Genomic DNA, 17,019 nt, shown 5'->3' on the forward strand with positions numbered 1-17,019 from the left:
AATTAGCTGTGGAATAAAATTAGCGTATTATTGTTTGCTTTGTTTGTTCTTGCTTGGTCACGCATGGCTCACCTGGGCACCAGGGCAACTCCTCTCTCTTCTCTTCTCATCATGTTTAGTATTTTGATTTGACTACACTCTTTGTTGTTGAAGACCAAAAACATAATATTGTTTACTTGACTTTGAAAATAATACTTTGTCAAACCGATTACCATAGTACGCATGCTGCCAAGCAAGGGATAAGGAGAACAATATCACTTATACAACATCCGAAGACATATTTCTTGCGAACATTTCGTTAACTCGTGTACATGACCTTTAGCCTTACTATTCCGAGTATTGAGAATTCTCACGTACCTCCTCTACGCAATGCCATCAAACAACGAGCAGCTTCAGTCTACCCATGTCCAGTTGGAGATCGCGACAAACCAAGCTCGAACCTATTGGAACCAGCTTGCTGAGGAGGTTATTGCAAACCCTGAAGGTGGAGTCCTTCTTGGAGCAAATGTTTTACCGAATATGCTTTGCAGAGTCCCTGCCATACCCACCCAACCATGAGTTCTTTTTCTCCGATTGCATCACGAAATCCATTATGACTCCCACATCATCTACAATGCGCGTGGCCGAGCCAGGGGGTTGCGAAGTCGGAAACGGAATAAAAGAGAATCGATCAGTCTTACTTATGGGCATCCAGACGCCAATCACCTGTCAGTTTTCCGGAGACACCTTCCATCAATGGCGAACTTCCAAGCCACATTCTTCAAACTACATTGGTATCCTCACACTTGCTTGGTCCTATATTCTTTCCGCCCGTTTATTGGAACTTCAAAAGCACGATGGAGCCGAGCTTATTTACACTAGCTCAACGGCAAACTCTCGCAGGGTCGATGGGGTAGATAGAGACGAGGTGAAGCGTTCACCACCAATTGAAGTTCACATCGGGGAAGCCGAAAGCAACGTTGCTCGATGGTGGATGGCTATACTAGCCCCCCAGCAGGGATGGAAAGCGGTCTTGACCAAAAGAAACGATAATGTCTACCTGGCACCTTGGTCTATTGACTTAGGCGAGGATGAACTATTCGAAATTCTATGGCAAGGCATAGGGACTTCTGTGCCAGAATTCGCCGATTGTTTTCCACTTTCCTCTGGAGAGGCCTTGACGGCCCTCTCTGAGTTTTGCTTACTGCATGGTCTTGGAGATCAATTTTTTGGCGCTTTTGCAGCAGCGTTAACATTTCCGACGAATCAACATTACAAACGCAGGATTGAGTTGCCATCTCCAACCATTGTACCTGGCAGGGTAGAAATCATTTCGGATAAGGCATTGGGGAACGAATATATTACGCTTGGTGATGATCTTGCCTATTATATGGCCCTAAGCTGCAACCCTAGCGTCGTGATGTCAAGTCTTTCCGGATCATTTTGGGAGCCTGGGGTTCCCTGCAACCTTGTTAATTCTTGGCTGCATCCAGTTGTGGAAGAATTGCCAACAAGACCGGAACTAGCAGAGGCACCAGGCCGCTATATTGAATTGATCACTTTGATGTGCGGAATCCGTCGTCCAGGCCTTTCTGCTCTTTGGGTAGGAGCTGCACTGAGTGGACTTGTTCCAAAGGTCATTGACCTTGCTAAAAGTGGAACGCCCCCTCTTGATCCGAGTGGGTTTGCGTGGACATCCTCCGCGCAGAATTTTATGGACTTTGCAGGCTCAGGTCCGTATTTTGCTTATGATGAGTATGGGGGATATGCAATCAAAAGAGCCGATGCCTGGAGACTCTTATATCTTCCTGTCACGGAGGATGATGGGCTGCACTACAATAGTCTCCCATTTTCGCCCTGGCCCCCGATAGGGCAAACAAAGGAGAAGAACTGTGCTTTACGGGTACAAAAACATAAGAAATGCTCGAGGCACACTCTGGCCTATCTTGACTGGGCGTGGCAACTACATGATAGTACAATTTTGCACGACAGGGGTTTTCGGCTTCAGAATCCCACCATTCCCCACCCAGATCAGTCCAACATGTCGCAGATGAAATCCAGCTTTTCTCAGTTAAATACTCCTCTTTGTTTAATGCAGGATGCATCACGTGAAGCCTCGTTGGAGATTTTTCGATGGGTGTTGGCAAATCATGAAGGAAAGCCATCCTCTGAGCCTATATATGAGGACTCTTGGATAGCAGGATGCGACGACACCGACGAGTCAGATGCAGAGGTGGAAAGCATTGCCAACAGTGACCTTGATGCCTCATATACAGGTTCTCCACTGGGTAGTTCCAGCGCCAACCCGATTACCACTCCACGAGAAAGCCGCATAAGGCAATGGGTTGATAATATTTCTAGTCCCGATTTACCAGAGTATGAAGTTTCACACGAGACTTCATAGTTTATTATTTGGGACTAGATCGGCCGAGAATCGGATGCTCACCCGAGTTAGTACAAGCGCCGGAGCACGGAGTACATAAGATGGCATTTAACGGACTACAAGTCAGTTTGGTTAGTCTACCGTGTGGATTATACGTGTTGTATTTGTCTACTTCGCATAGAGTGGTAAACTCAATAGAACTGTGGCTTGTTTTTATACCTTTCAAAATGTTGAAGGTCAACTCCGTAGCTCCGTAGTTCCACAACAGGTAGCTAGTTATTCTCCCCTCAATGCGCTATATTCAGTGGTCTGTAGGGCAGCTAAAAGCATAGTCGAACATAGTCGAACAAAAACAATGGTCTCTAGACTATAGAACTAGGACATTGCAGAGTAGTGAATGTTAGAAAAGACACAGCGTCATTATCCACACCCATTATCACCTCATTAATCCAAAACAAAATTTTTCCATAGCTCGGTGCTGATTTCCTGTTAAAGCCTCAAATGGACAATTTCCCGTCTTGGCTACTTCGTCGATCTCTTGTCATCTCCGACTCGTACCACTTCTGCGCTCCGTGCCGAACCCACTTGATCCCTCAGAGCTAAAGTCCTTCCACAACAATGTAAATAAAAACCCCTCTTTGTTAGTTGAAATCCCATTCCTATAATTTCTCTAAACTATTCTGTACCATGCGTTTCAATCCTACATTGAGCCTGGCCATGGTGGCCAGCGCCACAGCCGCCCAATTGACAACCCAACTATTCAACTTCACCAGCTCAATCAACATCGAAAACAGCCAGCTCCGGCCCAACGGCCATCTCCTCCTCACAACATTCTACGAAGCCCATCTCTACACAATCAACCCGCTCGCCCGCAATCCCCAAGCCGAGCTAGTCGCCGCGCTCCCCGGCGCCACAGCTCTAACCGGCATCGCAGCCGTCGGCCACGACAAGTATGCCGTCGTAGGCGGAGTCCGGGGCTCATACCACTACGACAACGAAACCATCTACACCGTCGACTTTAGCAAGAATGCCACAAACCCCACCATCCAGACCGTCGCGCACATCCCGGACGCCGATATGCTAAACGGCATGGCCTCAATGCCGTCGCAGCCGCATATTCTCCTGATCGCGGACGCGCGGTTGGGATCCATCTTCCGCGTCGACATCACCACCGGTGTCTCGAAGGTCGTGTTGAAGAACGACGCTCTGGCCGCGCCTGCGAACTCGTCCATGCCCATCGGCATCAATGGTCTGCAGGTTGTCGGGGGTAATGTGTACTTCACCAATAGTGCGCTTAATATATTCGCCCGGGTGGCTGTCAGCGAAGATGGGGAGACTTTCGGTCGTATTCAGGTGATTGCGCAGTTGGTGCGCGAGGCCGGCGATACGGATTCGGATTGGGATGATTTTGCGATTGATGCTAGTGGTAATGCTTATGTGGCGCAGCCGTCTAATGCCATTGCTAAGATCACGCCGGATGGAACGCAGAGTGTCGTTGCTGGTGGGGGTGATAGCTTGGCTTTTATTGGCCCTACTTCTGTACAGATCGTGCCGGGCGGGAAATTGGCTTATGTTACTACTCGTGGAGGCGACCAGGGGGGTGTCTCTTATGGTGGGCAGGTTGTTGCGCTTCGGCTTCGCGAGTAGATAGTGCAGGGACCGAGAAGTGTATGCATTTGTATCTAGACGCTTCGTATTGTGCTACTTAATCCATTTATAATACCCCTGCCAGATCTGAGACGCTTTGAAGGTTATATTTATCTATTGAGTGAGATGTTAGGGCTAAAGTCAACGTAGACGGACGATGATTAAGTTAAGACATGTCAACTTAGTGGCATGTTCATCGCATAGTAAATCTCTCTGAAAATATGGGTTATGGCCACCTTATAATGTATGATAAATTGAAGATATTCGAGCATACTTTTTTTCCTTAGATCTTCTAGATCGTTTGCAGAAACCCGGAGAAAATACAAACCCAATTACAGCCTCCCCCGCATAGTTGAAAGATGTTCCCTATTGGATGTACCGAATAAAGGGGCATGTGGGTGTGAATGTCACCTCGGCAAAGCTCCTTGATTTGCTCAGATTATTTTCTCCAGGTCGTATTTGGGGTGTTCTGTGTCATATTTAGGAAGTCGGCCGTCAATAGGGCTGTACATCCCTGCTTGCGAAAGGACGCGCAATTGGAATGTAACGATGACGCTTTTTTATTTTTTTATGTTTTGATCTTTTTAGTGAGTAGTTAGTAACTGGTTTCTTGGTTTTTGTATAATATAGAATGGTGAAGCCCAATCCTGGCTCATCCCGGTGATCCAGGCGAGGCACATACAACATAGTTTGAAGAATTTAGTCTTTCTAAGACTTCGGAAAGATCTAGGGAGATCTACGATTGGAGATTTAACGAAGATCTATTCAGTCCGGTTCTGAATCTAAGGGGTTTCCCCCACCCTACAGGCAAGGGCGAACCCTGGGGTACTACATTCCTCAAATTCTTTCTCGACTTTTCCTTTTTCTGTTCTTTGTGGAGTGCAGCTTTTAAAGTCATGATTTGCACACCTAAACCCCAATGGAGCATGTTCGAAGGCTCTAACTGATGTGCTACCTCGGCTTCAAGTTCAACCTTGAATATCTTGCAGCTTCAAAGTCTCAACTCGCCACTGGAAAGTAGTGCGACACAGAAATAACGCAAGAAACTTTTATTTTCGAAACTTGCCGGTCAAGCTCTTTTGTTCTCTTTTTTCTTTTCTTGCCAGCATTCTGTTTGTGCTGAATACAGAGGATGCTATCAAACCTTGACTTTACATCAGTACGACTGATCCACGCCATTCAGCATCATTTGACCCCTCGTCAACTTGCAGATTCTCTGTCACTCATCTTATACTTCTCCGTACAAAATTATCTCGTCATCTCAAGCTCGACTACCAAAACGAACATCCAAGATGGAGCCAAAGCTCCCCCAAGGTCTTGTGGCTATATCAAGTGTGTCTGCTAGTGAGATCCTGCAGCAGGGCACATTAAGTAATGGCTTATACAAGAACCTTTGGCAAGGTAACATAACACTCCCTACTCCTGGTCTCGTTGTAGACGGGCTGGCTGACAACAAACAGCCTACTCGACGTCGCACCTGGCCAGCAAAGATGAGACCGAGCGTCGCCTCGAACATCTCTTCTGGAGAATATGGGGTGCGAAACGACTCTCGAGCCGCGTTAATACCCGTACCCTAAATCGTCTTATACTACGCATTAAGGCGCCGGCAATATTAGTCGGACAAAGGGTGACTGTCCCACCGTTGCCTGTGACTGGCGACAAAGGAGAAAACGTAAACATAAATGCGTTCTACATCGCACCATATGAACCGCGTATTAGTGACTCATGTGCTCGCATCAATAAGAATCAGCCAGGCTGCGCTGTCGGAGCCTCTTCTCCTCTCTCAATCGTGAGAAAGTCGCAGCCTTCACAGGTTGAAACATATAAAGCAACTCGATTGCTCCTTGACACTCCCATCGGCACAAAGATAACACTCAACCCTTCTAATTCACCCACCACAAGCATGGCTGGTGATCACACTTCCACTTCTACTCCCGGTAACACGGGCCGTCAGCGTCGCCAGAAGACCTTGACGGATGCCAAGTCTACCCTCACTCCCGAGAAGGTTGGCGACCAGGATTCCAAGAAGACATATATAGCTTTTGAGTCTGCCACTGCTCCAATTGACATTGGCGACCGAGGTTCCAAGAAGACATTCCTGACTGCTCCGAAGAAAGTCGGCGACCAGGACTCCAAGAAGACATCCATGGCTTCTGAGTCTACCACTGCCCTGGAGAGCTTGAGCCAGCATGGTCCCAAGAAGACCTACCTTACTGCGACACGCCACGGACGAGGCCCACGCCGCCGCCCAGTCTTCAACCACCGCAAGTCCTCGCAGGTGTTTATCCCGAGAACAGCAATTCCAACCCGTCGCCGCTCTGAGCCCACTACCAAAGCCGATGACTACGAAGACAGCTATGTCGAGCTCGGTCTCTTGCAGCACCTCAGCTTCCGCGACGAGGACGACGAGATCACGCGCAACCTGGGATATGAGATTGCCCCCGCGCCAAAGCCCGCCATCCCATCCTTTTCACCATTCGACGACGACGACTTTGTCGATGACCCCGTCGCTGCGGAGGCTATGAGAGAAGCAGCAGCAACATCTCCTATTCCTTTCCCGCGCGCTTCCACTTTCCGCCGCCCGATGCTGAGCCCTGAGGAGGTCAGCAAGGTGAAGCCATTGTTCAAAGTGGTGAAGAACCCCGTCAAATTGCCTGGTGGACCGCAGTTTGACGTTCCTGGGGATGTTGAGGGAGACTGGGCGGATATCTGTTGAATGGGCTACCAGATTTGGCCTATTCGATAGGCTTTAGCCAGAGAATTTACAGGAATAAATAAGTCTTATTGTATTGGATTCTAACCGAATTCCACCTCGTATTCCGTAGTAACCTGAGCCTTACCTAAAGGAATTGTGAGCCTCTAGGTCAAGGTTCATCTCTCAGTAGTGAGAGATCACACTTCATTCTCTTTATCACAGATGACAGCAACGAAGCTCCCTTGAGAACGGGGACAGCAGTGGGCTGTACAGCCGAGTGAACCTACCCAGCCGAGTGAACCTACCCAGCAGTCTCATGGTGGGATACCGACTTCTTACAAGGCTACGAGGCAGGAAGGGCGAATCAAAAGCATCCATATTGATGTAAGGCTCAGGAAGCTGAGAGAGAGAAAAAGAGAAGCAGTTGATTTTCTATAAACAAGCAGAGAGCTACTTATGTAGCTCTCAGTATTTTCCAAGTAAACGACGGAAAGGAATTAATCTCTAGATGAGACTACATTGAAACTGAAGTCACCGGGGTGTATCTCAAAAAGAACGTTAATGTTTTGTATGTATTGAGAGAACGCCATCCACGAAAAGAGCCAAAAGCACCGAACAACATGACTCCCGAGTCCAAATGCCAGATACAAAAGAAACAAACGAATGAAAATGCTATTCAAACTCCCTTTCCATCCGATGCCATCAAGGCATCTGTTCATAACAGATCTCACCCATCAAGCCCACTATCAAAGTGGGCATGCACACCCTCAACTACCTAAATCTGCTCACCCTTCTCAGCATCAAGCGCACCAGCCGACCTGCGACTCTTCAACCAGCGCAGCAGAACCCACGAAGTAGTCATAACCCAGAACGCCAAGTTAATAATATCAACCCAAACCGCATGGCGCATCCGATTAATCTTCGACGCATCACCAAGCGCCGAAGTCGCAGCATCAGTCTTTCCACCCGAGACGACAGGATGAACACCAATATACATCTTCCCAAAGATGCCAAAGAGCGCCAACCACAGCACGGAAACCACAAATTCCCACACAAACTGCGGCAGCAGCAGCATCGTAGAATCGGAGCCAGCTCCGGCGCCGCGCTTAGCTTTGCGCATGATGAACGGCATGATGAGGTGGATGGCTGCGGTTACGGTTGCGAGGAAGGCCGTGATAAGCGCGTACGCCCATTTCGCGTGCCAGGTGTGTTTCTCGGAGTGATCATGATGCACGTCTTTGCCGTATAGGCCAATGACGGTGAGGCCGAAGACGAATTGTAGGAAGCGCAGCGTTGAGAAGAACATGAAGGCTAGTTTGGCGCTTTTGCTTTGCTCTTGTGGTGGAGAGAAGTGGAGGGTTGTCCCCGGCGTGGCGCCGGCTGGGTAGCCGCTCATTGGGTGTTGCTCGGGTTCGTAGGTTGGGTAGGCGTTTTGTTGTTTTTGGAGGTCTTTCTTGGCTTTGTGCTTTTTGGCTTGGGATATGCCGAGCTTGAGGAGTGGGACGGCTAGGAAAGACATCTTTGGATTTGGTATGGTGATGTGGTAGGTGGTTGTTGATTGGAAGGTGCGAATGAAAGCAATGGTAAATGCTTAGGATATGGCGCACAGCGCAGATATTATATCGAGAAGAAGGAGTATGAGGTCGAATGAGATAATGAGAGGAGTATTCCAAGATTCGGCAGACCAGATGCCAAATAAGAGGAATGAAGCTATTGTCGAGATTGTATGACTAGATATTGGGACAAAGAGAAAGTGGCCCGTCGTATTCAAGAGGGTATAATAGAAATAGAAGAAAATGAATGAAACAAAGATGCATGAGAATAGAATGGAAGACTCTCATCAATGGCCCGGGGCTGTTCTTTATAGATTAGCCCTATTCTCGGTCCCCGGGGCATATTCGTCAGAACTTGAAGGCAACAAAGCGCAATGTTGCTATTTTCTGGCATCTGCGGCCCCGGATGAAACGCATCTCCTTTGAGCGCGCGGTTCTAGAGCTTCTCCACTGTCCATCCTCGCCTTTCATCCAGAGACAATCACTCGGGAACAAGAAGATGAAACGTATGGATCAAAATAGAATACCAAACACCCCTGGAATCAAAAACTAACACAAAGCTAGCAAGCTGGGGTATTGCGGGGGTCCGAAACCTAGCATCTAGTGGGGTTGCAGTTCGCGCGCGCCAACTTGAGGTTGGGATAGTTTCAAGTGTGGTGGCTCGAGATCCAATCAAAATGTCCTCTCTATTTTCGGTATATACAAATGAAGTTAAACAGATGATCTAAGAAAAGAATGTATGCTACGAGACTGGACATTGGATCATTTCACATTTGATTCAGAACATACACATCATGGACATTGCAAGTACAAAGATAACCAGGAACCAGACTCCAACAAGGGACTTTGTCCGATGAGTTGCTCGCCAAACCAACATGCTGAGAGGCGATTTCCTTCCATGCAACAACCCGAGAACACCCCTCCAAAAAATACCCATACACCCTGTCAACCTGTCAACCCGAAAATAAAAACCAAATGCAATGATGGACTGATGAAATGCAAAAGAACACCTATGAGACGCAGAAGGTCGACTAGGCCGGTCGACTTGCTCCAGAATTCGCAGTACCCTTGATGCCTGGAACAGACGCCGCTATCTTTGGATAATTTCCAGTGGGCGGTAGTGGAGGCTTGAGGTCGGTGGGGGACGCAGGGGCAGAAGGTGGGATCGGCGAATTTTCATCATCATCATACTCATGTCCTTGGTATTCATCATCGGGAAGACCTGATCCACCGCCGGAGGAGTTGTCAGCCGAAGCGCGGTCGTATCCCTGCTGCTGTGAGCCATTCTTCGATGCGTTCTTCGTCGCCTTCTTGGTCTTGCGACCCTTCATCTTGGCCTTCTCCAAAAGCCGCTTCTTCTCCGCCAGTCGCTTGCGCTCTTTGCGGTCTTTCATCTCATACTGTCTGATTAAGGCTTCGGGCGGATGCCCAAAGATGCTCTCATATTCACAGAATTCACAAATCCAGATATCCTCGAGACTAGGGGGATGGTGGAAGTTTCTGTATTGTTGCTGGATCTTGCGTTGACGTGCAGACAATGCGTATGTGCTGCTTGGGGATCGTTTTTTCTTGGGGCCCACGGGGGTCGGCTCCCCACTTTGAGCGGGTGCTCGCGCGGGTGGGGCCTGGTGGTTCACGGAGCTAGTCTGTGTTCCTTGTGTGGAGATGCCCCTCTGTTTTTGACTTGCCGGACCGAGTGGTGAAGTGGGGGATCGATAAGGGATTGAATAATTTCGCTGCATCGCCATGCCCTTAGACGAGTCGGATTCACATGTGAACGTGAATTGTGTCTTCGTAGGAGTGGTATTTTCTTTCTCTTTTTCCAAAAGGCTGACGTTGCCAGGACCTCGAGGTGGGGAAGAGAGCGTTGCGGCATTGGCGATCGCGGTAGAGATGATTCCCTGGTCAGAAGATTCACCTGGTACAGAAGTTAGAACAAATAATGCAATGGAAAAATGGGAAAATGGAAAAATGGAGGGAAATGCATACCAGAAGGGCCAGGGGGTGACATCAACCCGTCTCGCCGACTGGGCGTCCGGGCATTCAGCCATCCATGCTGAGCATTGGGCGATAACGGGTTTCTGCTGCTACTACGAACAGTAGGACGTCCCAACCGACCTCTTCCTGAACCAGATATCCCATTTCCTAAAGGAGACGCGGGGTTTCCACTCCCATAATATGTGCCAGTGGCATCAGTAGGAGTAGGGGCCCGTACGGGGGTTGAGTTTGTCAAGCCCATACTGGCGAACTCCGGAGACAAGGCAGAATGGTGCCCTCCCAAGTTCCCGGGGGTAGGTATCTTTCTCTTTTTCTTGTTATTCGTATTCTCAAACGCGTCGTAGCCGTCCCCGGTTGAAGATTTTGTCTGCGGTGTGTCGTGGGGGAAGCTATGTGGATTGCCAGACACGGGAGGTGATAGTGACGATCTCCGGATAACACCACTCCTTCGAACAACCATCGGACCGCTTTCATCACCGCTTTCCAACTCTACTGGCGTCTCAAATTCATGGGTCTCAACCTCCGGCGACAATTCAGTCTCCACTGTCTGCTGCACATAAACTTTGGATTCATTAACCGCCTCTTCAGAATCCGCAGAGACACCATAGAATATTTGAGACGCCGGCGGCGTAGGAGGATAGAATAGTGTGTCGGCAGCATCGGAAGAGAGGCGTGAACGGAGGGTCCGTCTAGGTAGAGGACGGATCAAACGATCAGGGTAAATGGCAGAGGGTGTATCGGGGGACGAATTGAACACCCCGTCTACATGGCATCGTCAGTATTCAGTCCACTAGTTGATCGTTATCCTGAATTGGGGAATCCCCGATCATCCGGACCAAATGTCCCTGAGACATACTCAATGTAGCTGTCATCATGCAAGATATCCACGCTCGCCATCAACCGCCGACGATGCTATGAGGATGATATTCCAGTCCTTTCACTCTGTCCTTTTATCCCCCGCCACCGTATTTTCTTGTCAAGGGGCCAATAATCCAAAAGTCGGGGACAGTGTTGAGTGTCGAATTGGCAAGTAATGTCTTCAATGTCTGTGATCCGCAGTCATAAGCTTTTGTCCTTTTAATAATAAGCTCACGAGAAGCGTACAGGCAGTGAGATCAACATGCAACTGGGATTCGATCCAATCTTGGCGTTCCTCTGCTGTCCACAATCCCGGAGACACGAATATCAACCTACCCACAAAGTGGTGCTATTACTCAGCACCTTCGATATCCAAAATCGATGGGACGAGGATCCAAAATTGGGAATCGAGTGAACTCGATTCCAGATTCAGTGCTAGAGACAAGACAAATGAATAACTTGAATAACTACTAGGAGGGGTTGAGGGATACGAAGAGAAAGAGACAAGTCACGGGAATTTAGAAATCAGGCTAATCTACTTTCGGTAATCCCTCTACCCAATGACTTCGGAGAGAAGTGGCATTACACGTACACGCCTCTGAAGAACTACTTTGCAGACTAGGCACCTATGGAGCACATGTTCGATCTGATCTTCTAGGTGCTACCATGCACTATACCTTTGGTCATTGGTCGTCAGTCTATACAATAACCTCTACTGGGAGACAAAAAAGCCCGCCCTCCGGTCATCTCCCAGATAGGTACTCCCGGTATCCGCATCCACAGGGAATCCAGCATCTAAGAGCTGGTGTGAGGGATTGATTCAATGTTGGCCATGGATTTGCTGATCGCAGTACAACCCATACCTAGCCAACTAGTGCAGCGAACCTCGATCGCGTGTGATTGGACCTATTGAACCCCTCCGGAAGGGCTTTGCTCAAAGCCTTATTTCGCCTTTCCAACCACCAATGCACCCAGAGCATATTCGGAGGAATAACTACATCATCTATATATTGGGAAGAATGGGTGCTACGAGTCACATCGCGCAACTAGACCAAAGTTGTCTTGCCGACGCCGAAAACGGGTTCGGCCCGAAATGCGAGGCACACGCGGTACGAAGGATGGACATACAGAATTTGAGACGACGTGGATCATAAGAACATTAATTCTTATTGATCTATTGTTCTCACAGCATAAGAGGATTCAAGGTCGAGTTTTGCGGTTCAAGGGCCATCAATCCAAGTTAGACCTTTCTTACACTGTCTCTGTTCTCTGGTTTTTCCACTGGGATATATCGCACCGGGAGAATATCGGCAGCCCTAAACAGTATTATATGTTGTGTCTTGTCCTCTTATCAATCATCTCTCTTTCGCTTGCAAGCTCTCTCATTGCTCCATCGTGTTGTGCTGGTGAGAGATACAGCCCCAATTAGTCGGCCACAAAGCCATTGTACATTAACATATATAGCCAAAATAATGTCAAAAGTATATAGGAACCAGCAATCAATTCCACCATATGTAGGGCAAAAAGGAAATGAAACACGAACAGCATGAGTGGTGAAAGATTCGCGCGTCGAGAGGCGTCGAGAGCGGGGAAACCGGCGATTGGATCTTTTGGAGTCCCGTTCCGGTGCTTTTCCTCCTTCTCTTTCTCCTCCCCGCCATTATAAGGAATCATTTCTCGGACTATGTAGTCATCGGGCTCTTCATCGAGCCTTGCGACGCCTTTATACATATCTGTTGTTTCCAATTGTCCTGCTTCTTTTTACTTGACTCTGCACCCTTCCCAAGAGCTCTCAATCGCGCGCGAGAGCTCCCTCGCAAACGGGTTTTCTCGAGTTACCTGGAACCACGCCAGCCAACGTCTCGGAAACCTGTTGATTTTCCTTAATCTGGTTTTCAGTGCCCTCTTTTATACTTCCTTGAAATACTCAACCCTCCCCCACCATGTCTCCTCGTCGTTCCTCTCGGGCTCGCACCTCCCAGCCCTCTCCTGCCCTCCTACAACAAACCAACTCTTCCTCCAGCTCCTCAAATTCTCTTACTCGTGAGAGAAGCACTCGATCGAATCATAAGAATCCCTCTCCTCACGAATCGACCAGTCACCGCTCTCAGTCCATCGATGATGCTGAGGGTGGCTCAAAAGACCCTCCACATACGCGGCAGCGCCAACGCGCTCACGACGACGACGATGATCCACCCCGTGAAGAAGACGAGGATGACCTAGATGATGACGAGGAGGAAGTAACTCGATGTCTCTGCGGTCAGCAAGAATATCCGGGCTTGCCTTCTTCACGTCGCGAGGCCCTCGGTCGCGGCACCATCAAGCTGGAGTCGGGACAAGTCCCCACTGATCTATCTGATCCTCTATCAGATGATATTGGGAGCATGTTTATCCAGTGTGACTTGTGTAAAGTTTGGCAACATGGTGGTTGTGTTGGAATCATGGACGAGGCAACGAGTCCTGACGAATATTTTTGTGAGGAGTGTCGGAAGGATTTGCACAAGATCAAAGATGAACCTCATGGGTAAGTGAAACAATGCTATTCTTTGCATTTACTCGGTCCTACATATTATTCCTGCATTTGCCGTCAATCTATATCTCCGTGGTTGTGCTTTGTTCTTGCTGCTTGGAGGGGCTGTTTTTTTTTTACGCAGCCTCGGGCACGATCACTCCCCCAAGCAGTTATAAGATACAAATGACTACTATATGTTGCCATATATACCGTTTTGAAGAAGCATACTGACAGTCATGCAGACAACGATCCTCTACCTACCTTCCTGTTGTACCAGAACCAGTTCCGCCGCCGCCGCCACCACCCCCTCCTCCTCCAGCGCCATCACAAACACCAACGCCAGCGCCAGCGCCAGCGCCAGCCCCGACACCGACCCCGACCCCAACCCCAGCGGTGCCTGAGGTACCTGAGGTACCTGACGTGCCAGTCGCCCCGGTTGTCCCGGCGGTTCCCCCGTCCCCCGGCCCGTCCTCTCGTGCTTCCTCGAGAGAGATATCACGGCGTTCCAGGGATCCCAAGTCCCGGACTAGCGAAAGTGCCGCTGCGCACGCCAAGCGGCGATCAACAATGAATAGCCGGGATGCTGCTTACGACGAAGAAGAATTGATACGACGCGCAATTGAGGAGAGCAAGGCTGAGACTAAAAGTAATGCGGATGAGACAGACACACATCTGGGCAAGCGAAGTCGAAGTGACAGTGTGACGTGCGTATTCCCAGGCTGCATGGCATTGGCTAGGATAATGTGGCTGACTAGTTACCCAGGAACAGAGAACGAGCGAAACGTCCGCGAACTACTTCACCTTCACCTAGCGCCGTCTCGAGGCATAGCAATACAGCATCTCACCCGCCTTCTGGTGATGAGGCGAAACCAAAGCCTGCAGTCAACGGAAGTCGCAGACAGAGAGCCACATCTCGGGGTCAGGTGGAGAAAGAACCTAAAAATGACCCCGACGAGGGCGAGACAGAGGCTCCTGAAGCGGCGAAACGTCGGAAAGAACGATCAAATCGGCGCAAAGGAGATGGTAAGTGATACAGCTCTAGTGTACAATTTTCCACTTTCTAACACAGCTACAACAGAATCCGAGCACGAAACCGGTTCCCCAACCAAGACAGCGCCGCCAGAGCCTGAACCGTCTCAAGCAAGCCCTAACACCCCTACCCCGCAAGAGCCCGCCCCTATTCGTCCATCAACTCGCAAGTCCGGTCGACCTCCCGCTCGTCGCGGCCGTGTTGGTCGAAACCAATATACAAAAGACCGGGACACCAATGGGAATGGAGATGTCGGTTATATGGCGAACTCGCCGCGCCGCGGCCAGTCCCACGAAGTCGGCGGAGACTCCCCTCGAGTTGGCTACAGCGGTGTTAATGGCGCACACGTGAATGGTGGGGAGTCAGGACGGCCAAGCAGGCCGCGTCACATGCATCCACATCGAACAACGATGAACGAAATGAAGCGCCGAGTAGCAGCCATCCTAGAGTTCATCTCACGCATGCAAGTAGAGATGGCCGTTGCCAGCGAGAACTCCTCCACACCTACTGGCAACGGTGACCGGACCCAGGGCCTACTCTTGAAGAGCATGGTCGATCAGATTGAGAACGATATGCCATCCGCGCGCAGTGACGGCGGCGAGTCCGGCCCCGCAACCACAGACGGCGGCTATGGCGAGTCGACGAACCATGAAAGGGATTTCAAGGAGCTCAGCAGCGTGGAGATGATGGACGTGCTCACTCGCCATCTTCTCAAATGGCAACAGGAGTTCGGCAAGTTTGGAGAACGGTAGTCTCCGCCACTACCGCAGCTGGTTTCCCTCTTCTTCTCGCTCTATCATCTTTTGAGCTTATCCGCTGCTTCGCATCACGATACCCATCTTAATTTGCTTTTACCGTCCATCGATGTATACTAGAACCCATCTCAGTTGCTTTTTTCTTTCCTCTTCGCTGTTCTCTTCTCCATGTCATTCCATACTGGTCCGGCGTCATGAATCATCTTAGAAAACAAGGGTGGTGTGTACCTAGTGGCGAGTCATCTCGCTTGGTTTCAAGGTTTCATTGCCCATGTTGTTTTCTGTCTGTTTATTTGTGATCCATGCTTTGCTATGACTATTATGTCTTACTGTTCGGTATGGTCATTCTTCTACGAAGTCCTCTTCCTGTCTAGCTTCCACTTGTGTCTTCCGTTCTGGTGCCTGGGTTTCATTTTTGGTGTTTGGGAAAAGTCAGGGCCGATATATGGCTGTTTGTCTTGTAAGAAATGCTTTCTTTTTCTAGTGGGAATAGTATCACTACTCTTCTGTCCATTACCGATATTCGACGTATATTTTTCCACAAGTATGGAGTATATTATAGACAGATGATTTGTCCATGTATAATGTACCGGTTCATAGCTGAATGGCAGAAGACTCAACGTATTATCAAGAAGGACTCCAGAGATGGGATCTTGCTTGACCTTGTTGATAGGCTGTACCAAACAGCCTTTTACAGCCTTTTACAGCCTTTTAATACTGTACATTGATATGCTGCATTCTGTATCGAACATAAGACCGAACCACCGACTATATTTAGAGTCAACATGCAGCCGGTTACCTTTTCGCTACCTTGCATATTACACCATGGGCTCGGAATTGGGCATCAATTTATGTGATTTCGGTATTTGTAATTGGCGAACTGGTAGCCAACCGGGTCTACTCCTATGGAGATACAAGACACAATATGCGGAGAGCGAGGCATTCCGTGGCGAATGGGAAACATCGCGATGGTCTAGAGCTCTCCCAGCTGCAACTTCTCAAAGAGCATGACTTCGGTTGCGCGAGCGCTTTGTTATCGCTTTCTTGATTATTCAACAATATGTACGTCGTATACGGAGTAGCGGATACCAGAAATATGTTCTCATGGCATTCTTGTATCAGAAATTATATATAACCAAAGCCTACATCGCCAGGGACTCAACACCAGCCTTTCTAATACCAAGACTTCGAGCGTTACACCACGCATGATATTCGCCGAAATACGCAAAGAAAAGGTCTCGTATAAGTCTATGGCATCGGGCGCAATAAACGCCAGACTTGTGGCTCTTGCTCATTTTCGAACCCGCTATATAGCTACTATATGAAGAAATACGGGCGCATGTCGCTAATTACATATATTTTTTTGCACCTTTACGATAGTATAATCTTCTAGCTGTCAATAGAAATTATGCGACCGTAAAATAATACCACTCTGTAAGTAAATGTACAGCTGAGTTGACCCCGGAAAGAGGTCTGATCCTATACTTCGAAAATATCTGAAAGAACCAATGAGAGGAGAAGAAGAACAGTGGAGTAGTGTGTGGAACAAGTGGAAATAGAAACATGTACGAAATTGCTAGGCTCTACTATGGAGACGATATTATGTTGT

At 48.8% G+C, this 17,019-nt stretch overlaps 7 protein-coding genes across 7 annotated transcripts; 5 read left to right on the forward strand and 2 right to left on the reverse strand.

Moving 5' to 3' along the window:
• Positions 1 to 369: 369 nt before the first annotated feature.
• Positions 370 to 558, forward strand: N7518_000469 (uncharacterized protein; the record flags this gene model as incomplete). Its single annotated transcript, XM_057181397.1, has 1 exon — positions 370 to 558. One exon carries the CDS (start codon positions 370 to 372, stop codon positions 556 to 558), a length of 189 nt encoding a protein of 62 aa, XP_057046747.1.
• A 55-nt stretch (positions 559 to 613) lies between these two features.
• N7518_000470 (uncharacterized protein) lies at positions 614 to 2,383 on the forward strand (the record flags this gene model as incomplete). Its single annotated transcript, XM_057181398.1, has 1 exon — positions 614 to 2,383. The coding sequence occupies one exon, from the start codon at positions 614 to 616 to the stop codon at positions 2,381 to 2,383; it is 1,770 nt and encodes a 589-aa protein (XP_057046748.1).
• Positions 2,384 to 3,049: 666 nt separating this feature from the next.
• N7518_000471 (uncharacterized protein) lies at positions 3,050 to 4,009 on the forward strand (the record flags this gene model as incomplete). Its single annotated transcript, XM_057181399.1, has 1 exon — positions 3,050 to 4,009. One exon carries the CDS (start codon positions 3,050 to 3,052, stop codon positions 4,007 to 4,009), a length of 960 nt encoding a protein of 319 aa, XP_057046749.1.
• A 1,292-nt stretch (positions 4,010 to 5,301) lies between these two features.
• On the forward strand, positions 5,302 to 6,725 carry N7518_000472 (uncharacterized protein; the record flags this gene model as incomplete). Its single annotated transcript, XM_057181400.1, has 2 exons — positions 5,302 to 5,410; positions 5,470 to 6,725. 2 exons carry the CDS (start codon positions 5,302 to 5,304, stop codon positions 6,723 to 6,725), a joined length of 1,365 nt encoding a protein of 454 aa, XP_057046750.1.
• Positions 6,726 to 7,479: 754 nt separating this feature from the next.
• On the reverse strand, positions 7,480 to 8,223 carry N7518_000473 (MARVEL domain-containing protein; the record flags this gene model as incomplete). The annotated part of the gene is made up of 1 exon (XM_057181401.1): positions 7,480 to 8,223. The coding sequence occupies one exon, from the start codon at positions 8,221 to 8,223 to the stop codon at positions 7,480 to 7,482; it is 744 nt and encodes a 247-aa protein (XP_057046751.1).
• A 1,065-nt stretch (positions 8,224 to 9,288) lies between these two features.
• On the reverse strand, positions 9,289 to 11,152 carry N7518_000474 (uncharacterized protein; the record flags this gene model as incomplete). The annotated part of the gene is made up of 3 exons (XM_057181402.1): positions 9,289 to 10,175; positions 10,247 to 11,017; positions 11,092 to 11,152. 3 exons carry the CDS (start codon positions 11,150 to 11,152, stop codon positions 9,289 to 9,291), a joined length of 1,719 nt encoding a protein of 572 aa, XP_057046752.1.
• Positions 11,153 to 13,056: 1,904 nt separating this feature from the next.
• On the forward strand, positions 13,057 to 15,407 carry N7518_000475 (uncharacterized protein; the record flags this gene model as incomplete). Its single annotated transcript, XM_057181403.1, has 4 exons — positions 13,057 to 13,637; positions 13,868 to 14,329; positions 14,389 to 14,648; positions 14,704 to 15,407. The coding sequence occupies 4 exons, from the start codon at positions 13,057 to 13,059 to the stop codon at positions 15,405 to 15,407; spliced, it is 2,007 nt and encodes a 668-aa protein (XP_057046753.1).
• Between the last annotated feature and the right edge of the window lie 1,612 nt (positions 15,408 to 17,019).

This window comes from Penicillium psychrosexuale, assembly GCF_028828465.1.
Source record: "Penicillium psychrosexuale strain IBT 29551 chromosome Unknown utg000001l, whole genome shotgun sequence".
NCBI classification, from domain to species: Eukaryota; Fungi; Ascomycota; class Eurotiomycetes; order Eurotiales; family Aspergillaceae; genus Penicillium; species Penicillium psychrosexuale.